The 16,315-nt window shown below is 36.4% G+C and overlaps 1 protein-coding gene across 4 annotated transcripts in view; it reads left to right on the top strand.

The window, feature by feature from the left end:
• The window catches only part of MINPP1 (multiple inositol-polyphosphate phosphatase 1), an 84,980-nt gene that overhangs the window by 31,903 nt on the left and 36,762 nt on the right, over positions 1 to 16,315 (top strand). For 2 of the 4 annotated variants that reach the window (XM_010971260.3, XM_010971261.3), the window contains exon 5: positions 5,014 to 8,128. The exons of 1 other annotated variant lie outside the window; for it this stretch is intronic. In XM_010971260.3, the coding sequence (XP_010969562.2) occupies positions 5,014 to 5,407 (394 nt within the window). In that variant the 3' untranslated portion in view covers positions 5,408 to 8,128. Of the gene's footprint in view, positions 1 to 5,013; positions 8,129 to 16,315 lie in introns of those variants that run through there. One more of the 4 variants, XM_010971262.3, reaches the window with a different exon arrangement.

The raw sequence follows: 16,315 nt of genomic DNA, 5'->3' as shown, positions 1-16,315 counted from the left end.
GTTTTCTCGAAGAACTTACAGAAAATAGGTAGAATATGTTCCTAAAATGATTGGTACAGTTCACCAGTGTACACATCTGGGCCTGGTACTTTCTATTTTGGAAGGTTATTAATTATTGATTCAATTTCTTTAATAGATACTGGCCTATTCAGATCATCTCTTTCTTCTTGTGTGAATTTTGGCAGATTTTATCTTTCAAGGAATTGTTCCATTTCATCTAGGTTATCAAATTTTGAGGCATAGAGTTGTTCATAATATTTCTTTGTTATCCTTTTAATGTCCATTGGATCTGTAGTGAGGTCTCTTCTTTGATTTCTGATACCAGTAATTTGTGCCTTTTCTCTTTGTTTCTTAGTTAACCTGTCTAGAGAGTTACTGACTTTATTGACCTTTTCAAAGAATCATCTTTTGATTTTGTTGATTTTCTCTATTAGATGTCTTGTTTTGAATTTCATTGACTTCTGCTGTAATCTTTATTTTTTCTTTTGCTTACTTTGGATTTGATTTGCTCTTTTTTTTTTTTTTCCTACTTTCCTAAAATGGAAGCCTAGGTGATTACTTTTAGATCATTCCTCTTTTTTAATATATACATTAAATGATATAAATTTTCTGTAAGCACTGCTTTCACTGAATCCCCCAAGTTTTTCTAAGTTGTGTTTTCATTTTCATTTAGTTAAAAATATTTTAAAATTTCTCTTGAGATTTCTTCTTTGACCCACGTGTTATTTAGAAATGTGTTGTTTAATCTCCACGTATTTTGGGTATTTTTCCAGTTATCTTTTTGTTACTGATTTCTAGTTTAATTCCATTGTGGTGTGGTTTAATTCCATTGAGCAGATACTGATAATTTCTGTTTCTTAAAAAAAAATTTTTAAGTTGTGTTTTATATTACAGAATGTGGTCTCTTGGTGAGTGTTCCACATGAGCTGGAGAATCATGTGTAGTCCACTGTTGTTGAATGAAGTAGTTTGTAGATTTCATTATATCCAGTTGATTGATAGTGTTGTTGAGTTTAACTATGTCCATACAGATTTTCTGCCTGCTGGATCTGTCGGTTTCTGATAGAGGAGTATTAATGTCTCCAACTATGATAGTGGGTTTATCTGTTTCTCCTTGTAGTTCTATCAGTTTTTTGCCTCATGCATGTTGTGCTCTGTTGTTAGGTACATATACATTAAGGAATGTTTTATCTTCTTAGAATAGTGACCCCTTTATCAGTAGGTACTGCTCCTCTTTATCTCTGATGACTTTCCTTGCCCTGAAGTTGGCCATGTCTGATATTTATATAGCTTCTCCCACTTTCTTTTGATTAGTATTAGCTAGCATGTTGTATCTTTCTCCATTACTTTACTTTTAATCCTGTATGTGTCTTCATATTTAAAGTGGATTTCTTGTAGAAAACGTATAGTTGAATCTTATATTTTGATCTGACATTCTGTCTCTTTTAATTAGTATATTTGACCATTGACATTGAAAGTGATTATTGATATACTAGGATTAATATCTACCATATTTGTTACTCTTGTCTATTTGTTGCTTTTGTTCTTTGTTCCTATTTTTGTCTTCCACACTTTTTCTGCCTTTTGATGTTTTAATCAAGCACTTTACATGATTCTGTTTCCTCTCCTTTCTTAGCATATCAATTGTATTTCATCTTTTTTTTTTTTTTACCTTTTTTAGTGGTTGCCCTAGAATTTGCAATATACATTTATAACTATAATCCCAGTCTGTTTTCAAATAACATTTTACCACTTCATGGGTAGTGCAAGTACCTTATAATAACAAAATACTCTAATTCTTCCTTCCTGTCCCTTGTATCATTGCTGTCATTAATTTCACTTATACATACATAAGCATGCATAAGTCTGTGTGTGTGTGTGTGTGTGTGTGTGTGTGTATAAGCATACATAATTGAGTAAATTATTGCTACTATTATTTTGAATAAATAGTTATCAGACCAATTAAGGATAAAAAATAAACATTTTAATGTTATCTTTACTTACTCATCTGCACTGTTCTTCCTTTCTTTATGTTGAGCTGAGTTTTCTTTCTCTGAAGGAATTTCTTTGAACATTTCTTGCAAGGTATGTCCACTGGCAACAAGTTCTTTCAATTTTGTTTGTCTGAGAAAGTGTTTATTTCTCCATCTTTTCTGTAGGATAATTTTGCAAGGTACAAAATTCTAGGTTAGTTGGGGTTTTTCCTCTCAAAACATATAAATATTTCATTCCACTGTCTTCTTGCTTGCATGGCTTCTAAGGAGAAGTCAGGTGCAGTTCCTATCTTTGTGCCAGTATAGGTAAGGTGCTTTTTTCCTGTGGCTTCCTTCAAGAGTTTTTTCATTAGCTTTGATTTTCGGAAGCTTAAAAATGATATATGCCTAGGCGTAGGTTTGGGTTTTTTTTTTTTTTTTTTTTTTTGAATTTATCCTGTTCAATATTCTCTTACCTTCCTGGATCTGTGGTTTGTTGTCTAACATTAATTTGGATAAATTCTCATTTATTTTTGCTATTTTAGACATTGCATCTGTTTTTGTTTCTCTTCTCTGTCTGGTGTTCCCATTACACATATGTTAATTTAAACCTTTTATAATTGTCCCACAGTTCCTGTATATTCTAATCTTTTTTTCTAGTCCTTTTTTCTCTGTTCTTCTCAGCTTTGGAAGTTTCTGTTGTCATACGCTAAAGCTCAGAGATTCTTTCCTCATCTGTGTTTGGTTTACAAAGATATTCTTTGTTTCTGTACAATGTTTTTAATCTCTATTATTTCTTTTTTAGTCTTTCATAGACGTTCCATCTTTCACTTAAATTAACTCATTTCTTCTTGCATATTGTCTATTTTTTCCATTAAAGCCTTTAACAGATTAATTATAATTTTAAAAAATTCCTGGTGTGATCATTCTAACATATCTGCCATATCTGACTCTGGTTCTAAATGCTTGTTTAGTCTCTTTAAACTAAGTTTTTTGCCTTTCAGTATGTCTTGTAATTTTTTTTTTTTAAAGTGGACATGATGTACTGGGTAAAACTATGGTAAATAGGCCTTTACTAATGTAGCGGTAAGGTGTGAGGGAGGGTAAACTTTCTGTCGTCCTATGATTGGGTCTCAGCCTTTTGATGAGCCTGTGCCTCTCAGTTTTTTTCCCCTTCCTTAGGTGGTACAGGAGAGTTAGAGGGGGCTAGAGTTGAGTATTTCCCTCTTCCCAGGTAGATTAGGCTCATTTCTTGGAGGTCATTTTAGAATTCTGTCTACTATAATTTTTATTCTGTTTTTAATAGTTCTAAAAGGTAACTGGTTATCAAAAGCAAAAATGGTAATGATATATGTTTACAGCATATAGAAAAAATAAATAACTATTACTATTGTCATTATATATACATATACATACATATATACATGTGTAATACACGTACATTGTACATGTATATGTACACACTCACATATGCTAGATTGGGTGAAACCATTCCCAATTTCAGCTGCTGTCTCACATTGGCCCACTGTACTTTCTAGTGAGTACCTGATGGCTGTTTGGGATACTCCTGTTTTCAAATCTCTCACATGCTTTGTGGTTTCTCTTTGCTTCTTTCCACAGATACTGATAATATGCAGGTCTTGAGGCTATTGGTAATTCATGGAAAATACTTTTCTACATGGTTATGCTGTGAATGTTTCCCTTGGGTTTTGGGTCTGCTATCCAGTTGCTGCATCTGTTTTTATGTGGGGACTCAGGAAAGTTCAAAAACTGCTGCAAGTGCTGCTGTCCTCCTAGAAAATCCAGATGTACTAAATTTGTAGCCTAATGTGTGAGGTGGTGGCAAGAAGTCAGATGGTTAATTGTGTTTGAATAGGTTTACAGATTATATTTAAGAACTATAGCTATATTCTTTCTATAAAAGCTGAGAAAAGGCTAAGCAGTCATTTGCTGCTGTTTATAAAAGAAGCCTTTACCAGAAAATAAAAAAAGATTATAGAAAACTTGAGGGGGAAAAAAAAGATGACTTAGCTCATAGTATTGAAAGCTGTTGTGTTTATTGTAATATATCAAGTCCACTCCCACCCACAGACACGGTATATCAGCTAGAATAGATTGTATCTCAGCCCTTTTGTGGCTCTATTCCTCATTTGGTGCCCAAATCAGTTCTTACAAAAAGCACTGAAATACATGCATTACCATTTTACTGTTCAGACTGTTCAGACTTGATTTTAACCAAGAAATTTACTGAATATTGCTTGTCCTTATTCCTTAGATAAAGAGAAAGTAACATTTGAAATTCATTCAGAAGAGCTCCAAAGAGTAATCAATACTTACTAAGGGTCAGTTGCTCAGTTTCATTCACAGAAAGCAGTGCAGTTTTGAAATGCATACCAGTTTCAGGTTCCTTAACCTGCAAGTAAATACTGGACTCTCTCTTTAAACTGCAAACTTACAGTTACCAGTGGGGAAAGGGGATGGGAAGGGATACGTTGGGAGTTTGAGATTTGCAAGCATTAACTACTGTATATAAAATAGATAAAAAACAAGTTTCTACTGTACAGCACAGGGAACTATTCAATACCTTGTAGTAACCTGTAATGAAAAAGAATATGAAAAGGAATATATGTATGTATATGTATGACTGAAGCATTATGCTGTACACCAGAAATTAACACAACATTGTAAACTGACTGTACTTCAATTTAAAAGAGAGAGAGAGAGAACATACATTCTACTTTTGGGGGGGAAAAAAGAATAACATATATGCCTCACTTTTAGATGAATTTGCACTACTACGGTGATCCAAAATTTTGGAACTTAACTTTTAGTATAAAAAATTCAGTTCTCTGCCACACAGAATTTCATTCATATTGTTGTTATGTTTATATTTCAAAAAGGTGAGAAAGTTGTATGCTAATTCTAAGTGTAACTATTGTGTTTACAAGCTGTTATGTTAAATTATTATATGTAAAATTATGTTAAATTATTATGTATGTAAAATATGTTTATACATATTTTTTCTCTATTTCTCTTTTAAGTTCTCAACCAGTTTCCTCTCCAGTCATCCTTCAGTTTGGTCATGCAGAGACCCTTCTTCCACTGCTTTCTCTTATGGGCTACTTCAAAGACAAGGAGCCCCTAACAGCTTATAATTACAAGGAGCAAATGCATAGGAAGTTCCGAAGTGGTCACATTGTACCCTATGCCTCAAACCTAATATTTGTGCTTTACCATTGTAAAAATGCTAAGACTCCTAAAGAAGAATTCCGAGTGCAGATGTTGTTAAATGAAAAAGTGTTACCCTTGGCTCACTCACAACAAACTGTTTCTTTATATGAAGATCTGAAGAACTACTACAAGGATATCCTTCAGAGTTGTCATACCAGTGAAGAATGTGACGTACCAAAGGTGAACACATCTGATGAACTATGAGTAACTGGAAAACATTTTAAATTCATCAGGAATCTATAGGGAGTGATTACATGCTTAGAGTAATAGATGGACAATCCCTGGCTACAGAAAGCTTTAACATTTCTTGGGTATTTCTGTCTTTTTAAAGAAAAGCGTTGTTTCTTTTTAGTCTGGACATGAATGTGTAAGAAAGGATTCTTCGCTGGAGCCACTCTCTTAAAGGAAAAAAATTTGTTCAGAGAAATAACTGGCATTGCAAACGTTTACAGAAATTTAATTCCTCCTATTTATGTAAGAAATCTCACACTGAGATGGAATATGATTTCAAAATGATACTTGAAAGTTTTGGAGTAACAAAATATTATGTCAGTTGGATGATCTACAACTTGATTGGACTAAGTCTAGGAACTTTACCAGTTGTGCTGCAGTTCCTTTCTTTTTCCCCTGGTAGCACAGTTCAAGTATTGTCTTTCTTAATCAGAAATATTGTGATTCACTCGGAGTATCACTTTGGAAGAAAGCTAACATCTCTCTAGTTGAGAATTTGAAACAATATTAAGAAACAGAGTCTGATTTAAAAGAACATCTTCACTGAAAGAAAACAAAAACACCGATCTTATTATACTTTTGTCAGTAGTATTTATAAAGTATTTGAACAATGTTTCAATAATTCCTTTTAACCTCCTAGTAAGTCTTGCAAGGCCATTCTTCATTCATTCTTATCATACCTGTTTTACATATATAACAATGGAAGGAAAAGAAGACCATTAGTAACAAGAGAGAAGAATAGAATCAAAGTTTCTTAAATCCATTGCTTAGCAATTTTTTTATTCTGTCATTTTGCTTCTATTTTTTATATTTTGCTATTATGTGAAATACATCTTTTGGTGGCTTAATTTCTTTCTTGTTCTTTCTTTAAAAAAAAAAAAAGTCTTCATCCTGGTGGGCTTAGTTTCACAGATATGAACCCATTTCAAAGAAATAGCTCTGAGTTCTGTCAAATGCCATGAAAATGTTTGCCATGAAAATAAACAGAATTCTTGAGATTTTTACTACCAGGTCTTTTCTGCTCTCTGTGTTAAAATACAATCAGTAATTGATGGTAAAAGGTTAGAATTTCAAGTAGCTTTGACTAAATCACCCAATATAAGGAAATTTTCTTCTAATAGAAATTTCCTCAAGTTTTTCACTTCTTAAAGAATGGTGGAAATCCATTTTATTAAAAATCTAAATAAAAAGTATTACAACTACATATTGAAATTATAAAAGAAGATGCATAGATCATTGGTTTGTGGATCATTGATCTTCAAATGAATGATGTTTGTAAAATAGATGATTAGCTGATAAATACTGCTGATGCATCAATACACAGCTAATTATTCCTGCAAAGGTCTGATATTAATCTTTTTTTTATTGTTTATAAGTAGGCAGACAAAAAGAGAATAAATAATAAGCATTCATGCCCATCATACTGTTTTATCAAAATTAGCATTGTAACATTTAGTTTAGATCCAATTAAGAAGAATTGAGGACTTTTGTATACTTCCCTGACGCTCTTACCCTCACTCCCTGCCTCGAGGTAATCGCCAGAATGAAATTCATTATTCACCATTCCATTGAATGCTTGACTCTGAAAACCTGTAGTGTTGTGGGAATTTAAATTTTTCTATAGAAGGACTTATACTGTGCATATCTTGATTGATTTAACTGCCATATTTGTTTTTCAAGACTTTTCTTGATCCTGATCATTTGTCATAAATTAATACCATCAATTCATCAATATGTATTGAGTATTATGTACAAACACTAGACTCAGTCTATGAGCATGTAAAGTTGAATGAACCTAGCTTTTCTTTCAAGGGGGTTATCTTAAAAGACCTTAAAACAAATTTATTTGGTGTCTGGAACATTAAATAATTTCTGATTCATAATCTTTTCATAGACTGTGAAAATTTTATAGGAATTGTTTAATTTGTTGTTAAATAGGACCATATAGTTATTGTTGTAGTCACTGGTATGTGAACTATTTCAGGATAGAGGATAAGTGTGGTCCATTTTTGCTAATGTTGCAGAGGTTGTGACATTATTCTGGTGCTATTGTTCTCACTTGGGAAATGCCTGAAACTGAAGAATCTCATGATAAAAGCAAAAGGTCTTATCTAGGATAGGATATATTAAAAGTTGAACATTGAAAAATAATCTTTGGCTAACTACAGTTTGTTCATAATAGGTGACCAAATTATTCAGTTAAGCCAAAATTTAATCACTACATGTTCTGAGATTTGGGTCAGTTAATAAATAGCCTGTGGACATTAGCCATTTTTCTGTCTATTCTACAACCTGATGTGTACAGTGCATTGTACGTACTATTTTTATAGTCATTATCATTTTGAAGTGTCTGTTCTCCAACACATAATCATTCACTTGATACTGTTTTCATGTATAATTTTAATTTTAACAATGAAAACAAAATTCAACTTGTAAAGGAAAAGGAGCTTTGTTTTTTTTCAGACAAAATCAATTTTTATGATATTTTGAGTGCTTTCTTTTTGTAAACTGCAGAACTGATGCGTGCCCTTGAATATATGGGGGTTACATACAACCAAACCAGAATATAGAACTGTAAATTTTTGGAATATATTTCTCTAAGATGATGTTTCATGTAGCTCATTAATGACCTTTGGAATTTGGATGGTGTTCTGCCAAATGTAAGCTGAAAATAAATATTTGCTTTACAATATACTTTGCCTATCTCTAGCTCTTTTCCTGAACTTAATCACTCAGTTCTCTCCTAACCATTCTTTTTCTCTCACTCACTTAAGAATTTCCTTCCACTCACCTGTCAGCTCAGTCTACCCTTAAGCACCTTCACATAAGCTATTTTTTTTTAGTTGGTGTGTGTGCTTGTGTGTGAGAGGGAGAGAGAGTGTTTTTGAAAAAATTTCACAGCAAGAAAAAGGATGTCATGTTCTTTCAGTTAAAACATTCGTAGTTTGGGCTTCATACCTGGCAACTTGGGAGGAGGTTAACTTTTAAAACTTCAACTATTTATCATTGCTGGAGTATTATATTTTAAGATAGAAAGATTTTTAATTTTATTATTTCTAAAACTAGTCCCAATTCAACATCTTCGTGTACTATTCCCAGATTTTAAACCATTATTTAGACCCAAGTAGTTATGTTCAACTTTTGTTTGTTGTACTGAGAGAACAAATAGTTGTTCGTTAGAATGATAGCCTCACAAATTGACAAATACTCTTAGTATAATGAGAATATTTCATCAGAATATTTATTTTACATTATTTCTGAAATAGCTAATATGGAAAGTTAAGTTAGGATTTATAGATTTTCTCTGATTTTTTCATTAGAATTCATTCTACCAACCTTGGTTCTAATTTTATTTTGACCAAACATTAACAATTTGGGTGCTTTTGGAAAATTTTACAATAAATATTCTCACCCTGGGGGAAAAAATCCATTATATAAATCAATTATATAAATTATTATATATTTATATATATACATTATATATATACATACTGGTGAACTATATCTTTGGATTCATGCAGATGAGGGAGTTCTATTTAATTGATAAGAAACATACTTAATTGGAGATGGAAAGAACACTAATTATGCTCTAGCCATAGTTTCTCTTCCTTTGAGCAATCCTTAGTTTCTTTTTCTTATGATTTTTCTCTTTCTGTTACCTTCCTGAGAAGGTGAGAAGACATCTTGGCGAGACAGGATAGTGGTTTTTTTTTTTTTCTTTCTGTTTCTGCAGTGTTGCTCCCTGAAATCTTCTGTTACTCCTTGTATTACGGAGATTAGGATAAGAGCCTGGTTTTCTAATTTGACTAACTAGATTGAGTTATGTAGTCTCCTTAATTCACCCAAGTGCTATTCGTGGTGGAAAAATGCAATTTGCATTTCACAGCTTTTCCTGCTACTTCAGTACTAGATGACTGAATGGAGTCTGAGGAGAAATTCTGATCTCCTTCAGGCAGAAGATGGGAAAAATGAGTTAGAAACAATCCCCTGTGTTTTCATTGTTGAGAGAGAAAATCCATGAAACTCCCACATACAGATAGGGAGCGGGTTTCCGTAAGGTAGTGGTTATCACGTTCGCCTGATGTACAGACAGGGAGTCAGAAGTAGCTGGGATTCTATATTCACTTCAGTCTGCGAGGCTTCCGGTCTTTCTAGTCAGGAAAATGGAGTAGAGCGGCCAGCACTGTGGAGCTTTCTCAAACACTGTTGCTAGTTTTGCCTCAGTTACGGCTGGAGGTACTTGATTTTCAAGTCTAGCTGCTATCAGCCTAGCTCTTCGGAAAAAAATAGAAGCATGGCTGGAAGACTTCTCCAACCAATGGGCCTATATGAGCTTTAAAGAACTGTTTTATTTAACAGGTCTAAAAACTGGTTATGAAGTATTTTATAAGCATTACAATAGATATGGGTATATGCATTTGTTAGTATTTGCCCAAACATAGATATGTAAAGCTAGTCTTAAGAGAAAAATTATAATTCTTGATACTCAGCCATAAACCTGCTGTTAACTAGGTTACCTATAAAATAAATTATGTGTGTGAAATAATTGCTATTGGCTATGGGAAATACCTACACCTGCCAAGTCCTATATGAAAGGTACTTTACCTGTTACTACATTTAATCTTCATTATAGACTATGAAGTTGATAATATGAAACTCATTTTGCAGATCAGGAACTTGAGAATGAAAGTGCTTTTTTTTTTATATACTTTGAACTCTATTCAATTTTGTTACAGTTATATCAGTGGTAAAAGTGGAATTTGGACTTAGTTCATTTGGGGCACTCTGACATGCAGATTGTTTTATGTAATGTAACTGATTGTAAACTACTTAAATCTCTTGACTGTGCTCACCATTGCAAAGAGAAAAAAATGCTTTTGAAGGTGCTGCCCCTCTTTGTCTTCCTCTGTAGCCATTAGCTGTAATTGCTGAGACCAAGAAGTTGTACGCTCAGCAGGAAATGGGAGGGAGATAAAAGTGTAATCAGAGCCTGGTATATGACCTTTTCCAAGAGAAATCAGTTTGTTCTGTATCTCCAGGCTCAGCCAAACTACACCATGCACCTGGTAGAGAAGGCTTTCTGAGCTAACCAGGAGGGTGGGGCAGTGTAGTAATTGTATGACAAACGTCCCTTAGAATTGTATTTGTAATATTTCTAAGTATGGCACATTCAGACTTTACTGGAGATTCTAGATTATTTGAGTTCTAGAATAGTGGGAGCTATAATTATATAGTGTATTTATTTTCCCTTCCTCTGCTTCATTCAGTGAAGCAGCTACTTAGGTCACTCCTCATAGCCTCGCTCCTGTGACTCACTCCTGGAGTCCATAAAGCCAAGTGCACTGAGCACATAGCAGTGGCTGCCGGCAGATGCTTTACCAGCTATCCATGGTGAGGAATTCTAGGGGATGAAGAACGCAAGACTTTGCTGCAAGTTGCGTCTGTTACTTCATGTCAATGATTTCTTCCTTACTCCATCACGTAAACTGAGTGTGCCACTTTGACACAATGTGTAGTACAGCAAACACCACCTGACCAATTGTTTTATATCAGTAGAATCTTGTTATATACACCCATTGCCAGGAACCATTTCCCAGTCTGAGGACCTGAAGATAAAACTTGATCTCTGTTTGACTGTTAGCCATCTTGGGCCCTTACAGTTTCTCCTTCCATTGACCCTACCCAGGACTGTACTGTGCAGTGAATCACTTCTCTGCCATCACAGGGCTTTGTAGTTAATAGATGTTTAATAATCATTAGGACCAGGTGGCCTCTATGCCCTGTTTGTCCCCAAACAATGATGAAAACCTTCACTGAAATATTCCCAGTGTCCAGGAGACTGGTTACCCATTCGTGAATTTTGACTTATGAGTGCTCGTCCTGTTATCAAGCCCCCAACCCCATACTCTAGGATAACTATAAAATTATCCTAATGGCCCCTCCATGGTGCAGAGTACAACTGTGAATGCTTCTGGATAGTTGTCCACCTGATCCTGATCCCACCCTATAAGTTACCGCATAAAAAATGGATCAGTTGACTATATGGAGCTGCCTGCCTGGTTTTTGGTTTCAAGATGCCTTCTCAGTTTGGTAGGCACTTTGCGTTCCCTCCATTTCCCAACAATTGGCAAGCCAGGCAGGAAACCATAAATAACACAGGAATGGGCAAAGTCACCATGCTGGAGGAAAGCCTGTTGTCGATGGGGAAATCCCAGGTTGGCCAACCACTTCCATGGAGGGTGACTTGGCTAGGTTTATGGAACTTAGGGCATTACGTGAGTACAGGGACATCTGGATAAGGCCAAAGGGCTAGTGAGAAGTACTGACGGAAGCAAGCAATGGGAAAAAGTAAGCAAGCTATCTCGGTGTTGCGTGGACTTTGTTACGTGCTGTAAGGACTAGCACAGAGAAGAAATTATAGCTCAGTGAGAAACTAAAGGAGTAAAGAGGCATTGGTGTTAGAGAGGGATGTCTGGACTGCATGGTCTGCCCCTTCAGATGTTTTATTAAAATACAACAGGAAGAACACATTGAAGTGATTGCATGTAAGATGGCTAAAATGCAGGGCCATTTGAATTTAGGCTGCCCCATTCAAAGGTGAGGACTATTATTTCACGGGAGAACTGGCACCCCAAGAGGTGGGATCCCTGAAACAATGACTCATCAGAACACTAGGACATAATTATAGAGGAGGAAGAGTACCTGCAAGCATGGCCTCTGATCCAGACTAAAACACAGGCCACCAGGGAACTGGGAAATAATAGAGATGAGATCCCTACGAGCCAAAAACAACGGAATGGGAATAGTCCTCTGCTGAATTAGTAGAATTAACCGGGAGGTTTTAACAAAAGACTAGAGGAGTTGCAGCATTGGTGCTCTGATTATGGGATACTGGGAGGGGTGGTATTATGTTAAATGGGTCAGAAATGTCTAAAATGGCCTCAGCTACAGCACAGTCTGCCCTCCAGCCATGTTTGTATGCAGTTGGGGTGGGAGAACACTGAGGGCGCCTAGCCAAGTTGAGTGAATGGATATGTGCAGATATATGCATGGATTACATGAAGGGGAGGTGCTGTCCCTACCCTTAAGACAGGCGCCTGTGGAAGTTACAAGAAGTAATGAGGGAATTAGCAATGAAACATGCTATCTCTGCTCCTCACCACCGAGGGTCTGATGAAGAGTGGTAGCAGGCATGAAGAGTCGTATCCTGCAGTCTGCTCCAGGAGCTTGGTATGGGACCTTAGTTTCGGTTTTGGCCCCAGTGGTTAATCAACCCATTCAGACCTTGGCGACCATGATAGCTGATCTAAGTGACACTGGAAAGATCTGACATGCGGGAAATAGATGGTAAATAAAACCTTGAGAAAAAAACAAAAAGTGAGGAAACTAAAGAAAGGGGCCCAATTAGAATTACTTTAAACTCTCGGATAAATTGCCTATCTCCTCATCACCTATTTCTTCTGGGATTTTACCTTGTGTCTTGGCCTAGGAGATTGTCCTCTGCTGCCTCATATTGTCTATCTATTCTATTTGTATTTTTAGGTAGGTTAGTTACGTTTCTTGACCTTGGAGAAGTGGCCCTCTGTAGGAGACGTCCTGTGTATCCCAGCAGCACACTCCTTTTTTGTCACCCAAGGGCCAGGGTGCAGCTGGTCCCAGTGTAGAATCTGGCCTGTGTTTGTGGATTCCTTCCATAGGCTTTCAGATTGTTGTTTTCTTATGTCTGGTGTCTGCACCCTGGTGGATGACGCTGGACCAGAGGCTTATGCAAGTTTCCTGGCAGGAGGAACTGGTGCCTGCCCACTGCTGGGTGAAGCTTGGTTCTGGACCTCTGATAGGTAGGGCCATTGGACCACATCTAGAGGCATTTGTGGCTCAGGAGATCTGCTGATGGGTGGGGCTGTGTTCCCACCCAGTATGTTTGGCCTAAGGCTTCCAAGCCCTTAAGCCTACAGGCTGTTGGGTAGGGCTAGGTCTTGGTGCTAATGATCCAATCAAGATGTCATGAACAATCAGAATGTAGATGAACACTCCTGGAATGTCTGCCACCAGCTTTTATGTCCCCTGGGTGAGCTACAGCTGTCCCCTGCCTCCTCAGGAGATCCTCCAAAACCAGCAGGCAGGTCTGGCCCAGGTTCCTGTGAAATCACTACCTCTGCCCTTGGACCTGGCACATGTGAGATTCTGTGTATGCTTCCCAAGAGAATGAAGTCTCTGTTTCCCTGAGTCCTGTGAAGCTCCTGGAGTTAAGCCCCACTGACCTTCAAAACCAGCTGTCCTGGGGTCTCCTCCTCCTCTCAATGCCCGAACCCCAGGCTGGGGAGCCTAACGTGAGGCTCAGAACTCTCACTCCTGTGGGAGGGCCTCTGTGACTTAATCTTCAGCTTATAAGTCACCCACCTGGAGGGGTATGGGACCCAGTTGTATCAAGAGCACACCCCTCCTGCCATCCTGCTGTGGCTCCCTCTTTATGCTTCCAATAGAAGATCTTTTTTGCCAGGTTCCAGTCTTTTTTTTTTTTTTTTTTTTTTTCCCCAGTGGTTGTTTAGCAGTCAGTTGTGGTTTTGTTGTAGTCGCAAGGAGAGGTGAGCTCGTGGTCCTACTGCTCCGCCATCCTGCATAACTTCTTTTGTGAAGTGCCTGTTCTAGTCTTTTGCCCATTTTTGTATTGGATTACCTGCCTTTTCTTGTATTGATTTGTGGGCTCTGATAGCTTTTAGATTTTTCTCCATATCCTTGATATTCTGAAACTTAATTGTGGGATTGTCTTTGTTTAGCATTAGAAGATAGACCTGAAAACTTACGTCTTTTTCCAGATCTGGAAACTTCTCCATTTTTTTTTTTCCTTTAAATATTATTTCTCTGCAGTTTTCTCCATTCTTCCCTTCTGGAACTCTGGTTAGATGTATGTTGGATCCCTTCAATCTGTTCTCCTATAAACTTATCCTCCAGGCCTCTACATTTTTTAAATTTTATCTCTCAATGCTGTTTTCTGAATAATTTCCTTTCTATTGTGGTCCAATGTACAGTTCATCCAGTCTGGTGAGATTGGTTTTTGTCTTTTTTTTTTTTTTAGTTTTATTACTACTTTTTAAAAACATTGTGACTACTTAAAAATAATTTCCAAAACTTCTAATTGGTCCTTTTTCATACTCACCTATTTTATTTCTGTCTTTTTGTTTTATTTTTTGTTGTTCTTTTAAAATGAAAGTTAATCTTCAGTTTATCCCTTTGACCATTCTAAGCATTTGTTTGAAAGTTTTTGTCATCCTGTAACATAAAATTAATTGTATCTGGAATGGATTTGTGTTCTCGTTGATTTTATTGATTTTTTTTCCTTAGCTTTGGATTTCTTTTCTTTTGAATTATCTTTGGCACACTTTTTTGGCATAGAAGTTGTGTTTATTTATGTCTTTTTCTCCTTTTCCTCTTTCTCCTCTTTCCAGTTTTTCTGTCCTCACCTCTACCTGTCCAGTGGTTTTACAGTTGCTGCATCCTACATGCCCAGTCCAAACCACATCTCATAATGATATATGGGGGAGCTCCTGTATTACCAAGCCATTCCTAGTCTTAAGCATTGTCCTCCTGGTTCTTGAAACCCATGGCTCTCTGCTCCCCAGCCTGCCAAGGCCTACTGCTTCCTCTTAGCCTATGTCTCCTGGAAGTGGGTGTGTATGGTTTTTTTAATCCTTTGAAATCCCTGGTTTCAAGCAGTAAGTCATTAATTTCCCATCTGATTTGGAATATTTTTGATTTCCATTAAACTTCAGAAGTTACAGGTTCAGCCACCTCTGCCTACTTCCTGGCCATCAGCCCCTCTCACTGCTCCACATTACCTTTCTGTTTCTGGTTCATGGAATATGTAGTCTGTTTTTGAGACCCCTCATATCTTTCCTTTATTTTGATTTTTATACTTTATTTATTACTATTTGAGTAGAAGAAATATATCAAAGTGTGGACCTACTGATTCATCTTAACCGGAAATCCAGTTGTATATGTATTTTTAATATTGGTAACTACTTCCGAATTTGAGGACAATTATTGAACATCTTTGAACCTCAATTTATTTATCTCTGAAACAAGGCTATTGGACCAAGGTCCTTAAAGTCCATTGTAATTCTAAATTCTGTAGTTTATGTAACCTGCAACCTTTGATTGTATTCATGTTCACTCAGCTAATTTATAGTGGAGATTTAAAACCCCTGTTTTCTCCTTTCTGACTCAAGAGCCATTTCTGCAGTACCTCATAGTTTCTAACTAGAAAGTTGGGGATTTCTCCAGTTTTTCTTCCAGTCAGAGCTGACTCTTAATGCCACTTTCTGGAATTCCAAACAGAAGATTTGATAAGATTTCAAAAGTAGAACCTTTATGATACAAAAGTTGATTCTCATGCAAAGAGCAAAGGGCAGCCATTGAGAAAGAAGCTTTTTTGCATAGTTACTGCAGTCTCAGAAAACTGGGAAGAGTCATCAGTGTAAGCTACATGCCTGATGCAGAGCTGGAAGGGGATGGTTCTTTGATATGAAAAACAATTACAATTACCACATCATCAAGGAAGTAGGGCCTGGCAACAAAACAAAACAAAACAAAAAAACAAAATCCCCCACACCTCTTACTTTTTATTTACTAACTAAACCAACTAAAAAGATGGTTTTTTAAAGCCACAAAACTTTAAACAGTGATTTAAAGCTCAATCACTTTAAACTTACAGAAAACTGGTAGATGTTTTTTTTTTTTCAGTCAGTTAAAGAAATTCAGACTGCTGTTCTGATACACTAACAGCTCGTTTATAGAGGAGCTTACACCACCAGTCCACAGATAAGGCCCTATGGTGTTTGAGAACAAAATAGAAGCACTAAAGTCCAGCCCTGGGATCTAGTG

This window comes from Camelus bactrianus, chromosome 11 (assembly GCF_048773025.1).
Source record: "Camelus bactrianus isolate YW-2024 breed Bactrian camel chromosome 11, ASM4877302v1, whole genome shotgun sequence".
In the NCBI taxonomy this organism is placed as follows: Eukaryota; Metazoa; Chordata; class Mammalia; order Artiodactyla; family Camelidae; genus Camelus; species Camelus bactrianus.
This window is presented reverse-complemented; position numbering and strand designations above follow the sequence as displayed.